Consider the following 20,999-nt stretch of genomic DNA (forward strand, 5'->3'; position numbering starts at 1 on the left):
AATACCCTATCACATTATCTGCATGTTGTGGTATTGTCTTAGTTCCTCCCCAACATTGGTTTTAAAATTACATGAAATTGGTCTTACATTTCCACTTGGACAGCTTGTTGTGTACAATGATTTATGAGTATGATCTGGAATGCTATATCAACCTAATATGAGTCAGAGGGACTGTGCCATTGGCTCAAATGAAATGAAAAGTCATAATCATGCCGTCTGTAACAACAACTATGGTTGCAGACGAATAAAAGCAGCGAAATTTGGACCAATATGTCAAGCAGCCTTCATTATCAAATGTGCATGAGTAAAAAAAACTACTGTTTATGTGTCTTTAGTGAAGAATAACAAAACACAAAGCTATTGTAGCAGCCATATAATCTAAAGAAGTTAATTGGTGGGGACGGACACCCAAGTTCACAATACTGAAAAGTGCCGGTCAAAACAACCAAGTGCACTTTTTACTGCAGAGACAACCGTAATGGTAAAGTTCATTCTTTAAACACTAGACCCAGCAGAGCATTGTTGGGACCTTTGATCATATTGTGACTGCAAATGCTGTGTTGACATATACATCCAAATGTCATTTTTCGTGTATAATAGTGTTGCCTGCAGAGCTCCAGTTGATAATCCAAAATTACTGGGAGGGGAGCGAATGAGAGATATGTGTGTATGCGTTTGTGTATCAGATGTGGGGCTCCTTCCACCTGCACTCACTCTCACTCAGAGCCAAGGCCGATATCCAGCCCTTTATTCCTGTACTCTTGAGTGGCTGTGCCGTGCAGTGCCGTGCGATCAAAAAAAAGCCACAGACTCCCGACAAGCATCGACTACATTCTGAACAGGGCCAGGATCATTTTATGTTCAGTTTAAACATATTTTGAATCAGTGCTTGAAGTAACAAAGTTCTAATCAAGCGCCATGAGGGAGGGGTTTAAACTGAAACTAAAATCACCCCAACCCAAAGTGAGGTGTTAACAATGACATTCTTTAAGTCGTGGTTGTGTAGTATTTGTCTTGGGCAGTTGGGTTAAATGGGTATGGCAAGTGAGGTTCTGGGTTTGTTTTTTTTAAAGTTCTTAGTGCATTTCATATCTGGTGATGTCAACGTTGTGTTCTCAGAAAGTATTATGTACTAACGTGCAAGTGTGAACGAATGCTATGAAGAGGTCCAGTCAGCAGCAAGGCAGACAAAACTGTCTAACCCTATTAGATATTATAATGTGAAGATGGCAAGTAGCAGCAAACACAGTAGCAGAAGCCATGCTTAAATTATTTTAAATGTGCATTCAGGAATTTGCTTTAGGTATAAAAGTGTCCTCGGAAACTGTGTGTGTAGACGGTCAAGAAATTGCTGTGTGTATTTTTCTGTGTGTATTTGTGCATTATATTTTGGCTTTTGTTGATTAATCTGTGGCTTGAAACTTAACTATATGGCTGTCGCATTCCCCACCAAGCTAGGAATAACCTCTATAGCCTCTGACGTGCCTATTATGAAACACACTATACTGAAAAGGACATAATAAAGAATGTCTGACCAGTTTAAAACCAGGAATGATATAAGCTCCTCTGAAAAGATGTTGAACATGCCTTCAAAGGATTATTTTGTCTAGATTTCCTTCATATTTGCAAAACACAGAGCCAACATCAACACAATCCCTCACTTCCACGTTTTGAATTAACTTTGGTTCAATCATGTGATTGTAGAGCAAGGTCAATAAAATAGAGACTAAAGCCAGCACAAAACTGAACAAAAGGCATGCTACCTAGGCTTGGTTATATTTTTGTTTAGGTTTTTTTTTTTTTTTTTATGTGTGCGTTTGTTTTCCTCCTTCGAAAAAAAAAAGAAGTATATGTCTGTTTCATGTAACTTATTCTTTTTTTTTCTCTTTGCTATATATATGTTTTTCTTTTCTTTTTTTTAAGGATGATATTGCAGGGGTTACTTTCCTTTTAGCTGAGAAATTAAGTTTACTGTGGAGTCTCATGGGTCCCATCCTATATTCTAGATCTTTCGGGATGTGGAGGCTGAGACATTTTAGCTGGTTGCGGTTGCAGTATGGATGGAGAGGTATGCCTGTTAAGCAGCATGTGCAGGAAATTTGGAGGCCGAGAGGAGGATAAAGGAGGGATCTGCCTCGGCCACTCAGGCTGTGTTGTGTTGGAGCAAGGGGTCCTGGGACGTTGAACAGCGGTCCCTGCTCAGGCTGGTCACCCGAGGGAGTGGACATGTGCGTCCTTCCGGTTCTCCATCGCATTCAGATCCCGACAGGAGCACTCATCCCTTATGTCGCAGGACATGGGGAATGGAATCACCTGGGCAGGAGAGAAACACATTTATAAAGTCAAAATAAAACAATTATCTTTCACTGATTTGGTTAAAGTTTTATGTAATGGAGCCACAGATCAATTACTTTTCTCAATGGAACTGTCATGTGACACAACAAAATTCAGAACTGTGGATCAGTTGTGAGCAGGGTCGTCCTTCAATCACAGGATCGGCGGTTCGATCCCCGGCTCCGTTAGCCCATGTCGAGGTGTCCTTGGACAAGACACTTAACCCCAAAATTGCTCTCGTCACTGTGTGAATGTTAGTTACTCCTGACGGGCAGGTGGAACCGTAGCTCCTCCCACCAGTGTATGAATGGGTGAATGATGTCCTGTAGTGTTAAAGTGCTTTGAGTGGTCTGAAGACTAGAAAAGCGCTTTACAAGTACAGGTCCATTACGTACATATGCTAGCTCACTCTCACTCTCGCTCTCCTCGTTTTGATGTAGACCAGATTTGTGCTCATATCAAACATAGCAAAATGAGAACCTCGTTGATTGAATCAGCGAGTTCCTCATTAGGCCATTTGTCTCCATTTGTTGTGCATATACAACTCTGTGTACACTGTGTACCTAAACTATCAGGCACTAAAGCCTCCAGTGTTGCTTATTCTGGGTCATCAAGTTAGAACGACAAAGGACAAAACAACTGTGTTGGAGTTACACTACAAGCAGAAAATAAAAACTAATAGACACCTGTCAGCCAATGAAAAGCAACAATCATTGTCATGTATAGGATGATGTTGTGCAGTATTTAGAAATATGTTGTTGTTTTTTCCCCCCTATAAAACCAAAGGTTTACCATTAAGTCCTAATATGAAACATGCATTATGCGTTAATAAGCCCTAAAAAATATCAGAATATTAGAGATATTAATATCCGAATTCTTCTGATAGTCTGGTGTCAAAGTGAAACACTCGAGGTGAGAATAGCACCAGAAGATCCCTGGCCATGGCCCCTGGCGTTTGACGTCACTGGATAACGTTGCCAATGCGTCACCAGCCCCAGCTGCTGCTGCTGCCTAGTCTGCTTCCCTCTCAGGGGGTGGGGGGGGGGGGGGGGGGGGGCTGCTTCAGCTGTTTGGGTACACAAAGCGTGTCCAGGACAAACAAGGAACACATGTGGTCCAAGTCATGGAAGGCAGGCAGTAGACCAAGGGCATGTCTACATTTGTGTCCTGGTGGCTTATCAGATCTATCTGTGGGGGCCCGCGGTGTCGCTTTTTCTTGTTCGGACTGAGTGGTCCTGCCTTTTTGGAACAAAGGATCTCTGTATACAATGTAAAAGTTACAACACTGCTGGCTACTGTTACCAACACAGATACTTGACAGTCTGCCTCGTGCCAAATACAGTTAGTAGTTCAATGTTATTAGTGTAAGCTGTCTGGCTTCTATGGGAGTGGTTTCCAGGGGAAGGTCATGAGGCTATTATCTGAATGTGGAGTAGCTGCTGTATAAATACTACTACTGTAATGCCATCAAACAAAGTGCATCATCAGTTAGTATTATCTGGAAGGGTTAGTCGTGTAGTTACTAAATGCATTAGCATTGGAATGAGAAAGAAATTACAATCTCCCATCCACGAAAACGATGCATCTGTAGTGTCCATAAAATTGCAAACCATCCAATTTTGTTGAGCTAAATATTAATGCAATCCTCATTGTGAGTTGTGACTGGTTGCTTACCACTGCATTATCACCCCCAACTGGTCAAGTACCAATGTTGGAGGAGGGGCCCCATTCCTCTGCACAAGTATGAAATTACCGAGATATTCCACACTGCTTCCGCTTCAATGGAGATTTAACATTTTTCTAGGAACTAATGATATAAACAATTCAAGTGCTTATTCTGTGAAAAAAATTATAATCCGTATTGTATTTTTTGCCCTAATGCGATTGAAACTAAAGTCATAATTCCACAGTTTGGCAATGACAAAAATGGTCTTTAAAGCCTGGAGCTCTTTCTGTAGGTTTTGTTCGGCTTCTGAAAAGATTGTGGTGGAAATTCTAAAAACTTAAAATGAATAAAACTTAAAAATATAACTTTGTTATCTAAAATCTGTATGTTTTTGGTGCAAGCAAAGTACATCATTTACAGAACAATACTAAAGATAAAACTTTCTCCGAGTTGAAAGTTCTGTGTTTGTTTGACCCCTCCAACCTCCTCATCAAATTAATTGTTGAGCTAGATTAGTGTCTTTAAATAGGATGTCTATATTTATCTAAAATCAGTAAGTAATATGCCCTTCCCACTATTCCCACTTGGCTTTGGATAGCAGTGTAAAGTCAATGTAAAATATTTTAGTTGGTGGTAAATGCAACACACAGGAAACACCACCAATAGTTTGTGAGAGTGGAAGACTTGTAGACAGCAGGTCTGGGGAATGATGGGGGAGCATGCTAGTCACTGAGGAGGAGTGACGCAGGTTCCCCTTTGAAATGAGGTATATAATAAGTTGTTTGTGTGGGGGGAATGGGGGTGTTCCTAATGTGAGGGCCAGGTGGGCAGTGCCCAGACTCCTATGAGAAAATGAGGCCTACATGTGACGACTTTACAAGCCTAGAGCCGGACACACTTTAGAAACAGCTGGAAACCGCATGAACAGTGTTTCCTCCGTAGCATTTTGAAGCCAAGAGCACGGGGCTCCTCGCTCCCACATGACTCAGTCTCAGTTTAATTACACTATCTCTCAGATTCACACTTTCCCCATTAGAGTCCCTTACTTTACCTGGCTTTATTACTCCCCTCTCTTGCAGCTCACATCCCCACTACCCCTCACAATAAATAGCACTGCCCCTCTAAGGCCACTTCTGTTTATCTCTCCATCTGGAGAATGATGGTGGGTGGCACATTTGACATGGTTTCCTTTGACCTTGACCTCCAGGATGGCTGGGCCAGCTGCCACATCTGACTTGAGAGTTTCTCTCAGGGTGACTGGGAAATGGGACTAGCTGGCCTTGTGGGCCTGGGGGCCCTCATGTTGCCCCATGTCCCAGGGCTGGAGGAGGACTGGGGGAGGACACCCAGTAACAGCAACATGAAAGCCCTTCTGAAGAACGTAGACCTTGTCAGAGCCCCATCCTTCCATCTCTGGAACAGGTCAAAATAACAGAGTTCCTCTCATTTCTGTGTGTGCAGTACGTGCATGTCAGCCGGTGCTTAAAGGGAAGAAGGTAGGTAAGGGGCACGGGCCTGGGGAAAGTGGATCTGGCTGACCTTGAGATGCATAACACACAGTTCATTGGCAAGTAACAGTTGTTATTAGAGTGAATTATAACCAGAAACATTTATGCCAGTCTTCAAAATATATTAGGAAACATTTCAGGGAATGCAGTACAATGTTGTCTTTTATAAGGGCGTTTTTCATATAAATAAAAGAATATTTATCCATCTAAAATGTTATCATCACTGTACAAAAGAGTTATGGAACAAACAATGCAATAGCAATGCACATGGTATGTATAGAGGAACCCAAACAGTGAGCTGTGCTAGAACCAACTCGTTCAACCGTAGTCTCATGATTCAAAACTCACTTTTGAGGACAGCACTCGAGGGACCGTTACTGAAAGTCGCATCGTATCATAACGAGTGTAACGCGCAAGAAAGTCCACCAAGCTGTTATGTAACACTGTTACGCTTTTTATGTCACAATAAGAAAGTCCGTTACCTATTTACCGTATTTACTTTATTACGTTAGTTACAGTAGTGACTTTATTAAAGTGGTTGCGGTTGTTACATTACGTTATTATATGAACACAAACCATGATGAATTTTCTAACCTTAACCAAGTAGTTTTGTTGCCTAAACCGAACCAATCGTTCTATGAGTGGTTAGTCCACGTGGCTTTGTGCATTTCTGCAAGCGTCATACGAGCCCGACATTAAACGTATTTATAAGAAATGTGTTTTTGGTTCGTTTTCTCTGGCGACTCGGTTTGCCAACACCTTGGAAAGCTGTGGTGTGTGTGTGTGCCCCAGTGTGTAACTACTTTTGCTCAGCTGTGTAGGAAAGCCCTGCTCCTTCCTCCACATTAACCTCCCTCCCCTCCCTCTCAGGTACCTTTTACCCCCTCAGCCTCATACTCCCCACACACAGATACAGAAATACCATGACACAGAAACCCCCCTATTGCATGTGCGTGCCTGCTCCTGTGCCCCCTTCTCCCCTTTAACTGTCCTGGCAGAGCCTTGGCAACAGGAAATAAAAGTCCATTTAACTGCCTGCAGAGGTTAGAAAAATAAAGAGCTGTTGCTGGCATGTGCTTTTGGCATCCTGTTATGTGGATGTTCGCTGTAGAACATGTTGAGTTTGAAAATTAGAGATAAAAACGAGTTATCTATGTATCAACCCCATGGATCTATATATCGGTAATAGCTCTAACAATGTTCTGTTAGAAAGTCTGAAAATAAATCTGTTTGGATTATATAGAAATAGGTTAAATTACATAACAGCCAAAAGCTTGGGTGAAGAAAATGACATGTGTGCTGGTATAACCAAGAGAGACGGAGAGGTTAAGTGATCAGCTGGGGCCATAACAGATCATCAACACATGGCGAGTCACGTATCGAGCATAGTTTTGCCAGACTGAGAGTTGTAAACAGGAGTGAGCGACAGTGAAGGATCGAAGCAGTAGCCCAAGACAACAACACCACCAATATAGACAGGAAACCCCTACAGGAGTACTGAGGAAAAGGTTGTTTTAGGGAGGCCAAGCCATATAACTATATAATCGGTCCCCTTTGCATATTGCTTCAAGCATGCAAGAAAGGAATTCCTTCCTAACGAGGGGGGCACCTACAAGACGGGTCTTTCTCAGGCAACCCTCAGAAAGGCATACTCGATAACCTAGCCTCCTCTCTTCCCTGCCTCTCCAAATTCAGGCAACAGCTTGTAACTATTAAGGGGAGATCCTGTGGTGACCTTACGTGGAGCCAGTCCTTGCACCTTCAAAGCTCCTGGGGTGGAATAATACACAGCAAATCATCCAGAACTCCTTAATACACAAATATCTATCAAAATGAAAGACGAGAGCAGCTTTTGCTGGGAAGGGGTGTAAAAATAAATGAGCAGCTGAGTTCCATTGCTTTTAACAATTCTGCTGCTTTTTCTCTCAGTTATTTAGCTTTTGGAACCACGAGGAACCTGGACTACTTTAGTAAAAAAATTGCCTAATTGTTGTATCTAGAAGATATTTTATTACATTCCAGAAATTATAATTTGAAAAAGGCATTGAGTTTGATGCTGCGGAATATAATAATAACTCATGGAACTAAAAGCATATTCTGCTAAAGAGGGCTGAACAGGTATAATCAGGGTGTTGTATCTTCTCAGTCAATGGAAGTTATGGTGCTATTTTGTCAGATTATGATTTCTTAAGCTTTGGACACTTTCGACAAACTAAAGGGTTACAAACATATACGACTCTTGATGAAGAGGGAATGTCTTTTCCCTTCACCTCTTTAGCAAAGATCAGTGGGAAAATAGTTGCAAAAAAAAGCAGAGGAACACATGAAAGCTGCATCTGTGTGCATGGATCATATCATCATCTTTGTTCTCATCGAGCCGTGTCACAACACGCTGGGGACTACAACACGAGCAAGATTCCCACTGAGTTACCAGACCTCTTGTGCATAGCAACCAGTGGCTGGTGGGTCTGTTGATGTGCTCTGTGTGTGTGTGTGTGTGTGTGTGTGTGTGTGTGTGTGTGTGTGTGTGTGTGTGTGTGTGTGTGTGTGTGTGTGTGTGTGTGTGTGTGTGTGAAGGGGGGGAAGTGAGTGTGTGTGGGTGTGACAGAGACTGTGAGTGGGATTGAGAGTGAGAAAGTCAGAATGTGAATGAGTATCTGACAGTGAATGAGGAGGAGACAGAGTGAATGAGAAAGAGTGAACTAGAAAGAGTGAATGAGAAAGAGTGAACTAGAAAGAGTGAATGAGAAAGAGTGAATGAGAGGGGGAAAGAAGGAGATAGTTGCATGGCTGGTCTACCCACTTAAGTATTCTTTTAGCTAGACAAGACACCCTTTCATTCGTACTGGAAATCTTTGAAAAAGGGGTGACAAATATAAATATTAATTTGTCAAAAGACGAAAAACTCAACTCACTCAAATCACTCAACATGACTAAGAAGTGCATTTGTTTGGAATGGTTTTCATTCCTTTTCACTCACCCAGGAGGAGTCACTTTTCCAACTATAACAATAAATAAAAAAGGCAATTCATCCCCAAAAACGACTGACTTTATTATTTATTATTCCAAAAAACTGTTTGTTGTCGTTGAACAAGCCTGTAGGAACACGCTGCCCACCTTTGGCCACACGTGTGTTATTTAGCATGAATGAGTTACAGATTAATGTTGTCATAAATGGTGATTCTGTTTTGCTTTTAGAGGTTTTTATGTAACTTTGTCCTTGTCTACCTGCCACGCATTTGTTCAGTTTGGGGAAAATCAAAATCAGGTGCAAAACACCCCGTTTCTGTTATGACGCAGTTAATCAAATAGGGATGATGTTGAGGGTACGTTTTTCCCAAGAGCAATAAACAACTAAATCTAAATGCTTATGAAACACAAGTACCAAGATGATAATATGTTCAGAGGAAATATAAATGTGGATTACAAAATAGCACAGTAATAAAACAACAAGGTGAAGGTTGTCTGGCTAATAATTTAAAAGTGGCAGTTAGGTTAATTTGAGTTTCATTCATGTACGTTTATATTAGCCAGGGCATTAAGCAACATGTGTGTGTAAGGAAGCAGCATCAATCAGGCAATGGTCTTACAAAGATAAAACATCTGGCTTTCCTCTGCTCCTATCAATTTCACATATCAGCTCATATCCTTAGTGTTTCCCCTTTCTCTCTCACTCACTGGTGCTTTTCTCACCCCATGTTGCTGGCAGCCGATAAATCAAATTATGGTTGGTTATTTCAAAGCAATTTTCCGTATCTCTCTGAATAGTTTCCAGGGGACCTAATAGTACAAAACACCAGCCAGACAACTTTCTTCCAATAACGCCAGGGTGAAATGCCTTCAAGTCAAATTTGGACAAGCAGCCGAGAGTTATTGAGTCCAGCTACAGTATGTTGATAATACTTACTGTATAACACTTACTGTATCAACTGTATAATACTTACTGTATCATACTGTATAATACTTACTGTATCATACTGCAGCAGCCCACTGAATATTTCAGGAGATGGAACAGAACCCAATCTGTCTTTGACAGAAGATAGTACGAAGTAGGTAACCCGATCCTCCATTAGCCTGTAGTTATTATTTCTGCAAACTGCTAACACCTGTTTTTACAGACACTACTATTGACCATCGGCATGTAACATCCTTGGCCTCAAAATACAGCAGCAGTAAACCTGGGCCAAATTCCTCTCAAAGGATTAAAGACCAACTGAATATCATGTACATAGAGTTATACCTCAATGCAGTACAAAATAATGGAAACTTTTAGTCAACTATTGTTGTTTATGGCTTGTTTCACTTGCATTTTCGTTTCGTTTGAAAACTGTAATATACATTTTTTTTTTAATTAAGAGCATGCGTGCCAATAACCACAAAAATGTGGGTGTTCACACTTGCGTTTTATTTTTATTTTAATGTGGCAGGCAGTAGCCCCTATGAACATGTTGTCCTTTTGCCTTTGTTTCTGGAGCAAATATGGTAATGGCAGAGACACGGTTTCTGCTGGTAACTTTCTATAGCGGGACCCCAAGCCAAATTCGTTGCCACCACAAAAGAAAAGAAGAAGAAAAACACTAAAGACAAATAGTAGTTGTTAAATGTAATTTCAGTTCTGGCTATGACACCTGGAAAGAAAGGAGGAGGGAATGAGAGAGAGAAAATATGCAAACGTTTCCTCAACACATACATATGTATATATATATATATATATATAACTAAATAAAGTTGTTTTTGTATTCAAATAAATCAAATCATGTAGCTTTTAAATGTCTTCTCGTATCCCTTTATTAAGGAAAAACACATTTGATACATTTTCGGTACGTCCCTGAAGTCCTTTATGCGCTCCAACATTTTCAGTTGCTCTGAGAAAAAAAGGTTTGCATTAAAACCCTGACTAGATTTCTTACTCTTTCTCACTTGTTTTCTTACACCCAAACATAAGATGTTCAGTTCAACTGAACATGCACCTAACAAAAAGCCTAACTCTGACAAAACCAATGGTCTGCTCTCCTCTAACGCAGTCAAACCTCGTGTTGCTGCAGTAATTCAATAGAAGCTGCCCTCCCATTGGGGTCTGTCAGTAAACGTGAGTTATGCAAGTTCTGGCTCAGCCAGTGGATTTGGTCCAAAAGATGTAGAGATGAGATAGCGTCAATCAACAGCGGCAAAACCACTTCAGGAGTTAGGTCACTTCCCAGCGGGCTGCTCACCGACTTTCCTGCTGCTATTGAACTTGTGAATGAAGACAAAAACAAATAATGGCCTTCTGGACCTCCTTCTAGCTGGAATTGGGTCATGCATGTTCCTAGCTGAGCAGTATAGTGCAATAATATATTAGTGCAACTTTAGTCACTGCTTTGCAACAGCATAGAGGACATTCATCTTCAATAAAGGTTGAAGATTAAAGAATATAATTAGTAGGTATGACAATTTGCATTATTCCTGTACTAGCCCGTATATTCAAATTGGACATCAGACCCAGGCTGTAATCGTTTGCATGGAGACTTTCGCAACAATGAAAACAAGAAGAAGAGAAAATGATCAGCGGTATCGTTCAGTCGGATGTGGCTGTGGCACAAGTGCCGGGAAAGAAATACACAAATACACCAAATTGTGCAGTAAAAAAAAAAGTTTTGGTTGAGGTGATAAATATTTGCTGCATGTAATTTTAAGAGTTACATGCAATAATGCATGAACCAGAAAAACCATTATGTTGTGCCATGTACTCTACGACATCTCCTCTAGGGTACCAACAGGTACGTCTGGGTGCTTCTCAACGATATTGAGCCTTTGGGAAAACAATGTAAATGTGACCATTCACAAATGATGCAGCAGTGCTGTTTGAAAATATGTTTCCCGGGAACCAAAGCCATGACCAGTCTATTGCCAATGTCTTCACAGACAAAGTTTATTCAAAAAACTGAACAAATAATCAACAACAAAGAAGCTGTTTTTGAAAAAAAAAAATGTGTTAGCCAGGAAAGAAACATGATTATGTGTGGCCTCATGGCGATGGAACCAAAAGTCCCAAAATGTTATGAAAGCAATCATGGGAACTTTGATCGTACTGCGGAAAAAGGGCGAGATGTCCCTTGTGTGTCCTTTTTCCCCATGGGGAGGAAATTAAGAGGCTCTCCCATCAGACACACTGACACAGCCAGTGAGACACATAGACCGCAATATAAGTCCAACCAGACATACAGATGGATATGCCAGGAGGACAACTCAAGTCCCTCGCCAGGTTCACAGAAACAGGCCCGGCCAGAGAAGCAGATGCTGCTGCACAGAAGCTACAATAGACATTCAATCGGTTCCTTTGCCAGCAGCTGACCGGAGACAGCCAGACAAAGCACCTCCCTGAATTAAGAGCGGTACTGCCACAAGTATGACCAAACTTTGTGTCGTGCCCAGTTTAATTTGGAAATACGACACAGCTGATTGAGTGCTGACAGAAGTGACTTACTATCAATCATACGAGGAACAATTCAATTATAATCCAGGTTCTTGTAATCATAATCTAAAATAAATTAGATTAGAATTACCACCCACATTGGGTTATGAATAACTTCCCATGAATGCAGGCACACAAAGACAAATATAGATGTTTTCCACATTAGGACACTAAATATTACAGAGAGACGAGGACTATTGATGAAGTATGAAAACTCCTACTCTCTTGGATGTGATACCAGTAATCTGTTCACCAGTAATCTAAAGATGGACACAAGGCAAATAAAAGGAGGAATCTGTTTGAAGAAGTTCAACAGTATATTGACTTGTGGTTCCCATTAAACGGACCTTGTGTAGGTTGAAATGATCATTTATAAAGCTTGAGGCATGGCAGTGAGAAAAGGAAAAAGTCCAAGTGGGTGGTTCGGCATAGGGAAAGGGAAAATGATCACATGTGGAGGTTGGATTTATTCCTAAGCTTTGTGTGACTCCAGAGTTGGGGAACAAACACTGACTGTTGATCATTGTGACATGGACCCAAACCAACATCATCTCTTCGTCTGAAGTGAGAGATTTATTCTGAGGCGCGAGCATGGCACTAACCTTCTTGGTCTTGACAGTGGATTGGCAGCAGTCTCCTCCGTCATAGTTACAGAAGGCTCTGTTGTTGATCGAATCACAGTAGTTGTCTCCCATGAATGGCTATATCAGATAGATCAGGGAGAGATTGTAATTAGTACAAAAAATTAAGCGAAAGTGCCACTTTTAATGGTTGATAATGGTAAAAAGGTGAATTAACAAGGATGCCTTTTGTTCTAGTGGTACTTTCCTCTTGAGCATTTCAGGATGTTTTAGAAGTCTCTGGATAAATTTGCTGATGAATCCCATACATTTAACTTCCCTCATCTTTCATTGTGACTTTTTAAGCCCTTAGTGGGCAAGACCCGTTAATCAAACTGAGGATACCGTAAACTATTCACTGCACAAAACACTCTAATAAGGTGATTTATTGGGTTGGCCCCACCCTCACCACTTGGGTTACCAATCAGGTTATCCAATTGGCATAAACTGAGTAGATGATATCATTCTTCCATGACGTGACGTGGAATTCTTTCACATGTTGTCTTCTCATGTGAATGCAGCATTTTTAGAGGAAATGCATCTTTTGCACATTATCAAATGATCACATTTGTAAGAGGTAATTACATAAGATTACAACGAGCTAATACGTGTCAATGAGCTGGTACCAGATGGCCATTTGGCGACAGCATTTTTTAAATTATCATACAAAAGGCCTAATTGGCTTCAGTTGACAACCACCTGTGCATTGATTCAGTCTTCACCTTCAGTACAGGTTGTTCTAAGGGTTTTACTTGTCAGTCCCGCTCCATTGGCCAAGCAAAGTGATAATTTTATGAAACTACTTTTAGACGACTGAAATTATCATTTAAAGCTATATGCTTTACATGCTTCTATATGCACAGACAAGCACATCTATGTAAATGGTTTGTGTTCTTTTTATGCTTGTTTGAGTATGTATATTCAGCATTAAAGATTGGAACAACTGAAATATTGGCCACTGTAAGCATCTACACTCAAATCGGGCAACATATATCAGACACATTTCTCATCACTCTGTTTGGTTTGGGGTCAAGGACGGCGGAACAACTATTAAGTATTAACGTTTATTTTGATAGATGAGACTATTACTCCAAAAAAACGAAGACAAATTCAGGTCGATTCCTTACCTCGCATCCTTTGATGCAGTGGAGCAATTCTGGGTGTGGATACCATTTCAGTCCCATGGTACAGACTATGCTCTGAAAGAAAAGACAAAAGTTGAGGTGAATTAAGTTATAGTGGTGCTTTTAGTGGTTTGGGTTATTCCCCTTATGGACAGCATTTAAACAGCTTTGCCAAGACGGTTCTTTTTACCTGCATTTCAATCCATATAACTATAACACTAACTAAAGTTTCTTGGCATTTTCTAGCGTGAACACACACACACACACACACCTAACACAGCAAAGCACAGGGGATATCAAAAAGCCTCATGTGCTTACCTCTATCCACCAGAAAAGAAGAATTAGTTGATTATTATAAGATAAAACAATATCAAAATGTTTTTTATTAAGTAAGTCATGGCCTCAGGGTAGAACTGATAGGGTAGAGTGAGAGAGAGAGAGAGAGAGAGAGAGAGAGAGGTAAAAAGCAACTCAAATATTCTTCTCAAATATCTTTGCAGAATGAGTGGAATTCCCTCCTGTTCTCCCACTGTGCTCTTCATTGAAATGCAACAGAAAACATTTGTGTCCGGGAGATATGAGCAGCTGTGTGCAGAGAATGTGAACCTGCATGTGCAAATGCATTTGTCTAGGCTGGTGTGCATGATCATAAATATCATCCACAGCAAAGGACTGTCTGATCTTAGATTGTTCATTTCTCAGACCACCTGTGTCCCAAAATCTCCCAAAATGGACGTGCTTTTCTTTTGTTGTTGCAAACTAAGGTATTTTTCATTTCAGTGCCGTCAGCAAATCAATGCAAAAAGCAAAGATGGGGCTGAAGGTGGAAAGAAAGAACGACATAGCATCTGAAGACTTCTGCGATGTAGTTCTGCAGGAACGTCTGTGTTGTGTAAGCATGTGTGTTCAGCGGAGAGGGCTGGGATGGTTAGTCCCTATATGGTGGAAGATTAAGCACATTATTTTGTCTTATAGGTCAAACTTTTTGCATCTACTGTACTTGTATTCTCCTTTTTCCGTGCTTTGCTATGATGATGTCATCCAGAAACTCTTTCTCTTCTCCTCTCTCTCTCTTTTTTCCTCTCTCAGCACGGCCGTAAATCATGATAATCCATGATTGTGGCCTGGCCTCACTCCTCACTACGTGTAGGATCCTCACCCTCTGAAACCCCCCCGGGGCACTGATACCACATAAAAATAGATCCCTATCTCAGCGCCACCACAGACGAGGTCATGTCATGTAGAAAATGACTAATTCCACAGCAAGCTCGACAGGGTAATTCTGCTGATAAAGGGGGAGGAGGGTGCTGGGGGCGCATAATTGTTAGAGATAGAGGGACAGGAAAAAAGGAGGAGGAGGTGGCGGTTGGGAAGCAGGGGAGAATTTCTAAGTGGGTCACACTAAGAACCAAAATACAACCAGTTTAAAGGCAATAAATCAACATCACTTATTAAGGTGGGCAACATTAGCCTCCAACTCAGCAAAGTAAAACTAGAAAGTGCATTTGGGGACATTAATTATCTTTTAGGTACTGTATGAATAATCCCGATCTGGAGGGGAGTTTGGACTCATGTTATGATTTTACAACTGTACACCATTGTTATGAATGATGAGGGTGTGTGTGTGTGTCTCAAATGAGCCTATTTGGAATCTATTAGTCGAGAGGTGGACAGGACAAAACATAGCACATACATAAGTACTCACTCCTCCATTCTCCTAACCCTGGAAACCTTCACCCCATCAACCTCACTTCTCTGACTTATGCTACCCTCTGCCCCCCAACAGCAGACAGAGCCTCAGGTCTCAAATAACCACTGAGCAAAAATCAGATCAATTACACAGATCCATGAAAAACAGATCATTTTATGTCCGCGTGGCCCAAGCCACCACTCTCTCCTGACATCCACCACAAAAGGCTGCTGACTCAGTCTGACTCTGAAACGAAAACAAAAGGAGTTGTAGGAAAAAAATACAGTGAGAAATACAATGTGTTCCTTTACTCGGCCGTGGCTTCTCTGCTCCGATTACAAAACGTGAGCCTATTTAGTCTCTGACTCTACAGCTAAAACGACAATAAGGTGACCAAAAAAAAGCGGAAAGCAAAAATTGGAAGAGTTGATGTGGTTTAGTACTCTCCAACTACACACAGACACACACTCATATACACACCGTAGCCCATCCACGCTTCTTAACCCCACCCACAAGCTTCATAAAAAAACCTTGACCCTGTATTCTGCTACCTGCCAGTGTAAGTAAACATTACATAATCAGTACAATCTGGAGCTGTGAGCTATATCTAAATTAAATAATGTTATTAACCAATAAGCGACATTTACAGTAATTACTTATGACCCATTTGATAAGTTGTTACAACTTGCCACACATTTAGTGGTAGTGTAGTCTTTCTATGTTTCGTTTTGCTTTTTCACCATGTGTTATTTCTGGATAGGACAAATACATGGGAAATTGAATGCTAAAAAAATGTCTGTGTTGGGACAACACTTAATTCCCAAAGCAGCTTTGCAGCTTTCTGTTTCTCCAAAAGGTTGTTGAATACCATTTTGAGGACATGAAAGGGCGGCAGCGAGTGTTTTTTTTTTTTTTACACTTCCAGTTAAAAATAGAATACAAATGTCTGAAGGGTTGCAATGCTGGCATTTTTGCATTGTGGGTAGTCGACCCAGGATGTAGACACTCGATGTGAAATTCCTTGTAGGAGAGTTGTGGATTGCAGAACTTTGTGAAGTGCGTCTGTCAGAGCTGTGAGTTAGACACAAACACACGGACAAACTTACTTTGACTTTGTGCGGGTTCCTCCAATGTTCTACCAGTACATTTTCTACCGTCATGTTGCTAGGGAGGATCACCACGTCGTTGTTACCCTCTCTGCACGTCAGCTCACACTCCTCACCTGTGTGTGTGTGTGAGCAAGAGAGAAACCAAGAAACAAAACCAATAAAAGTATGCACAAACAACACCACGATCGAATGCAAACCGAGAGGCGTATATATGTCCCGCCCTTTGCGTTAACATGATTATGATACTGAGTGATATTTAACATGCTCGGTTAGTTTACAGTGATTCTAAATCAAATGTTTACAAACAGCACAAAATGAAAAGGAATGGGTGATGGGAACAATGAAGAATAAAAGTACACTTAACAAAAGCTGTAATATGAACAATGAAGGATGACACCAGCAGTTAGAAAACATCATTGTTGTAATACAACATTAAATGTGTGCATACAGACCTATGCCGTGTCCTCGCTTGCATGAGTACTGTAGGCTATAATGGAGGTTTTGAGGTAAAGAACACTGGCCTTTGCTGTGTGGGCATAGGCGGAACGACCCTGTCCAGTTTCCATCCTTCCTACAACGGATCACATTGGACCCTGCGCCCTGAAAATAACAAAGATATTGACAAGAAAAACAATTAGACATAGATATTGACAGGCAAACATTAGCAGGCCATGAACATAAAGATGGCATCCCGTGGCAGAGGGGGGGAAATACGATCCAAATGTTATCAGACATCCAACCCACAACGCCTTAGACGCAGGATAGATTAAAAGGTGGATACATTTCAAAAGGCTGTGGCAGCAGGACTATTCTGAAAATCAATAGCAATCTAATTAGTATGGTGTCAAATTGAGTATGGCTAAGGGAGACAGGGAGAAACAAGTGGTCAGACAGCGAGGGCAGTCTAAAAAGAGGAAAGTGAGTGTATTGGGGAAAAGGCTTCATTTAATCACAAATGTTGCATCTTATCAGCTAACATGATTATATTATACTTATGTGCTATCTTTAAAATAATGTGCTTTAAACACACAATATTTTAAACAAACATGACTATTACTCCACCGTGAACGGCCTCGGTGCTAAACAGTCATCAAATACAAATGCTTTGAATGAATTATTTGATTAATTCACGACTCGTGTCGCGATGAGCCCGAAAAGCCAACGGTGAGGACGCAAAGACGGGAGATAGAGAGAGAACGTCCGATTTTTTTTCACACACACAACAAAAAAAGAAGACATACATATAGGTAAAGCAAGAATAGAAAAGACAGGAAAGAGATGGACAGACCTGCTTGCATGGAGCGTGCAGCAGCCTCACCGTATGGGCAGAGCCTCCTGTGGCGGCAATAGCAGAATTAGGATCAGAGCAGTTGAGTTTGCAGACGCTGTCAAAGCGGAAGCCATCGGTACAGTGATAGGAGCCGTGGAAGATGGAGGGTGGGGGATCACAAGTCACTGGCTCGCATGCTCCCTCTAGCCAGCTGCCATCCTCTGTACACTGACGCTTAAATGCACGCCTAAAAGTAAAGAAGATGATTAACATTTAGACTTGTGGGCTTTGTGTCACTTTAGCTTAGTGTATATAAAGGTTAATATGACTAGAACGTCTTTAAATTGAACTGATTTCAACTTACATTCATTTGGAAAAAGAACTGAAAGCATTCAATGTCTTTGTTTACCTCTTAGGCTTGTTGCTGACATGGTAGCCTGGCTTGCACTTGTACTTGCAGAGCGTGCCCACTTTGAGGCCGGTCTCGTTGCAGCGCTTGGTCTGCAGAACAGCATTGGGTACAGGAGGAGGGGCCGGGCAGCGAAGTTCACACAGAGCCTCCGGGAAGGACCAGAGGCCGTCTTCCAAACAGGTAAGAGAGTTGTTTGTACCTGGGAAGAAAAAGAATACGAGCATGCTGTGTTGGTTAGTAAAAACAGAAGGCTCATTTAAAAAAAAAAAAGAAAAGAAAAGGAGTGACTGAAATGAATATGTATAAACTCATTTTAAAAACCTGACTTTTAGTAATTTGTTGTTATGGGGTTTTGTAGTGTAAAATATGAAATATCATGTCAATAGTGTTTAAAAAGTTGAAAGAAATGACATGTGCATCAAAGACCAACAATTAATCAGGATCCGAATGTGTATTAGAGTTGTAAAATTGAAGGCAACATCATGTAAAGTATCTGTTAACATTGAACAATAAAATTGACTTTCATCTAATCTCAGGAATCCTCAAGATAACATCCTGGAAATATGTATCTCCGCATACATGGGTGCATGCTCCTCTATGCATCTCACCTACGAGCTGCGCAGGTTCTCGGCACTGAAAGGTGCTCTTCTTGCCGTAGGTGGTGCCCTCAGGGAAGTTGAAATGGGCAGGATGGACATGGTATTTGTCCGGCCGACCACAGTCCACGGGCTCACATGACACCTGTTTGTTCCACTTCCCATTTGCACAGGTTATGGTCACTGCAGTATCCAACTAGAAATGAGACAAGACATCAAGTCGGATAGTGACAGATATGGAATACAGGCATATTCTGAAGTAAGCTATATGCTTAAGTATGCTTGACACAAGCATTCACTTTTGCATTGATATGACAGATTGATGTACCACACACATCCAGTACATGTTTACCTCACAAAAAAATGACAACAGCAATTCAGCACTCACTTAAATAAGTCTCCAATTGGTGTGTAACCCAACAAAGCTTGATCCGGCTTAGTTTACTGTACGTCAGTAAGCCTCACAGGATACCCAGCAGCTCAAGTAACTGCTGATAGCATGTGTAAGGTCAAGTAATGCCACTCAGACAACTGATATCCAACAACTGCACCACCAGCCCTAACACAAAACAGATTGACTTTGGTGGAAGTGTGACAACACATAAAGAGGGACTCTTTCACAACTGGAATACCAGCCTCTGACGATGTATGCTCTCTCAGCATAGTTATATTAACAGAAAAAAACAAAATATATAGATATTACCAGTGATTCTTCCTGTACAAGATTCTCAAAATCGAAGTAGCGTGCGTCACCTTTTCAAACGTACAAAGTGCATCCTGTGTGACTGGGTCCTTGAATGTTGTTGGAATGTGGGAGGAAACTCGAGAACCCAGTAGAAATCCACACATGTGGAGAACATGAACAAATCTGCAAGGAACTGACTCAGGCCAGGAGTCAAACTTACTATGACAAGCAAAGACCAACTCAAGTGTACAACGCGATGTAGGGCCTGCTATAATACATTAACGTCCCTCTCATTCCTATAATGGACCGAGCTTTGAGAACGGCCCCCGGTTCAGGCTGCTGAAGGAGCTGTGACCTACAGCAAGGTCTGACTGAGGCTTGCAAAGGCCACATGTCTTACATTAATCTTGTGTGTGCGTGTGTGTGTGTGTGTGTGTTTGTGAACTCAATGTGTATACACCCTGTACACATACGAGTGAGTAACCCTTCCAGAACAAGAGTGATGAGAACATTGCAAATAGCATACAGCATTAAAGCTAGGGCTGGTAATCTTGAGAAACTAGCAAGAGTACGATCTTTTGAAAATTAAATTAAATTAAAATGTTTTAAAACAGCCCAGTTTTGCCAACTCTTTTCCAATGAAAGTTACTAGCAGCACTCGCTCCAAACTTGGCTCCATCCAGGCCGAATTAAATGATTGGACGGGTTCATTAAAGTCTTTCAATAACCACAGATAACTAAATGTATATATCTTTTTTTTTAAGTAGATAACGAACCTGAGATTACCAAGTAGCGCCTGGAAACAGAAATGGCAACAATAATGTTTCTGAAACATCACATTTCCAAAAGGCTATATCTTGATCCTGACTTCTTTCACCATAAACATGTCCTCGACTTATTGATATATTTTCTAGAGGAATAGCTGATTCCTGTAAAGTGTTTGACTTGTGGCATGATATTTGTAGCGATGAGACCAGAATGGGGAGCAACTGATTAATCCAAACCGTAAATTGTTTTCATCTTCTTCCATTAAAAAAGCACCATGTAACGTAACAGGAATGCTTAAATTGATTGCAGTGCCAATAAATCTCACAACAAAGCTGTGAGAGCTCAATCATTTTGACTTTTCCCTCAGAACAACAAAAAGCATACCTGAGTTTTTACCATGAATTACACTCCAACCCTGTTTTGGTTGAAGCACTTAATGACCCACATTTTTTAAAAGAGTGGCCAAACTTTAAGGCCACACAAGCTGGACTCAATTAGCATTTCATACCTATTACTTCATAACCCCTCTCTTCCCATGTATTTCTATCTCTGATCTTGATCCCATTATATGATAATGCATAACAGTATCAAGTTCTTTTAAAATAAATAAGCTCTTTTCATATTTGGATATCCAACGAAGTAACATATGCATCGCATGTGAGTGCCTGCTGGAAAATAACTGGGTGTAGAGGTGAATGAGTCAATCGTGATGGGAGAAATGTGGAAGGATCGTTTTAGTGTTAATGTGCTGACTGTAAATATG

General features: G+C 41.0%; 1 protein-coding gene across 1 annotated transcript in view; it reads right to left on the bottom strand.

Moving 5' to 3' along the window:
• Positions 1 to 2,035: 2,035 nt before the first annotated feature.
• Positions 2,036 to 20,999, bottom strand: part of pappaa (pregnancy-associated plasma protein A, pappalysin 1a) — a 76,717-nt gene continuing 57,753 nt past the window's right edge. The window contains exons 15-22 of the mRNA XM_034547040.1: positions 18,796 to 18,979; positions 18,185 to 18,386; positions 17,794 to 18,022; positions 16,958 to 17,105; positions 16,503 to 16,618; positions 13,710 to 13,781; positions 12,565 to 12,663; positions 2,036 to 2,313 (exon numbers count right to left, since the gene is read on the bottom strand). Of these exons, the coding sequence (XP_034402931.1) occupies positions 2,209 to 2,313; positions 12,565 to 12,663; positions 13,710 to 13,781; positions 16,503 to 16,618; positions 16,958 to 17,105; positions 17,794 to 18,022; positions 18,185 to 18,386; positions 18,796 to 18,979 (1,155 nt within the window). The 3' untranslated portion in view covers positions 2,036 to 2,208. The remainder of the gene's footprint in view (positions 2,314 to 12,564; positions 12,664 to 13,709; positions 13,782 to 16,502; positions 16,619 to 16,957; positions 17,106 to 17,793; positions 18,023 to 18,184; positions 18,387 to 18,795; positions 18,980 to 20,999) is intronic.

Source organism: Cyclopterus lumpus, chromosome 12 (assembly GCF_009769545.1).
Source record: "Cyclopterus lumpus isolate fCycLum1 chromosome 12, fCycLum1.pri, whole genome shotgun sequence".
Taxonomy (NCBI): Eukaryota; Metazoa; Chordata; class Actinopteri; order Perciformes; family Cyclopteridae; genus Cyclopterus; species Cyclopterus lumpus.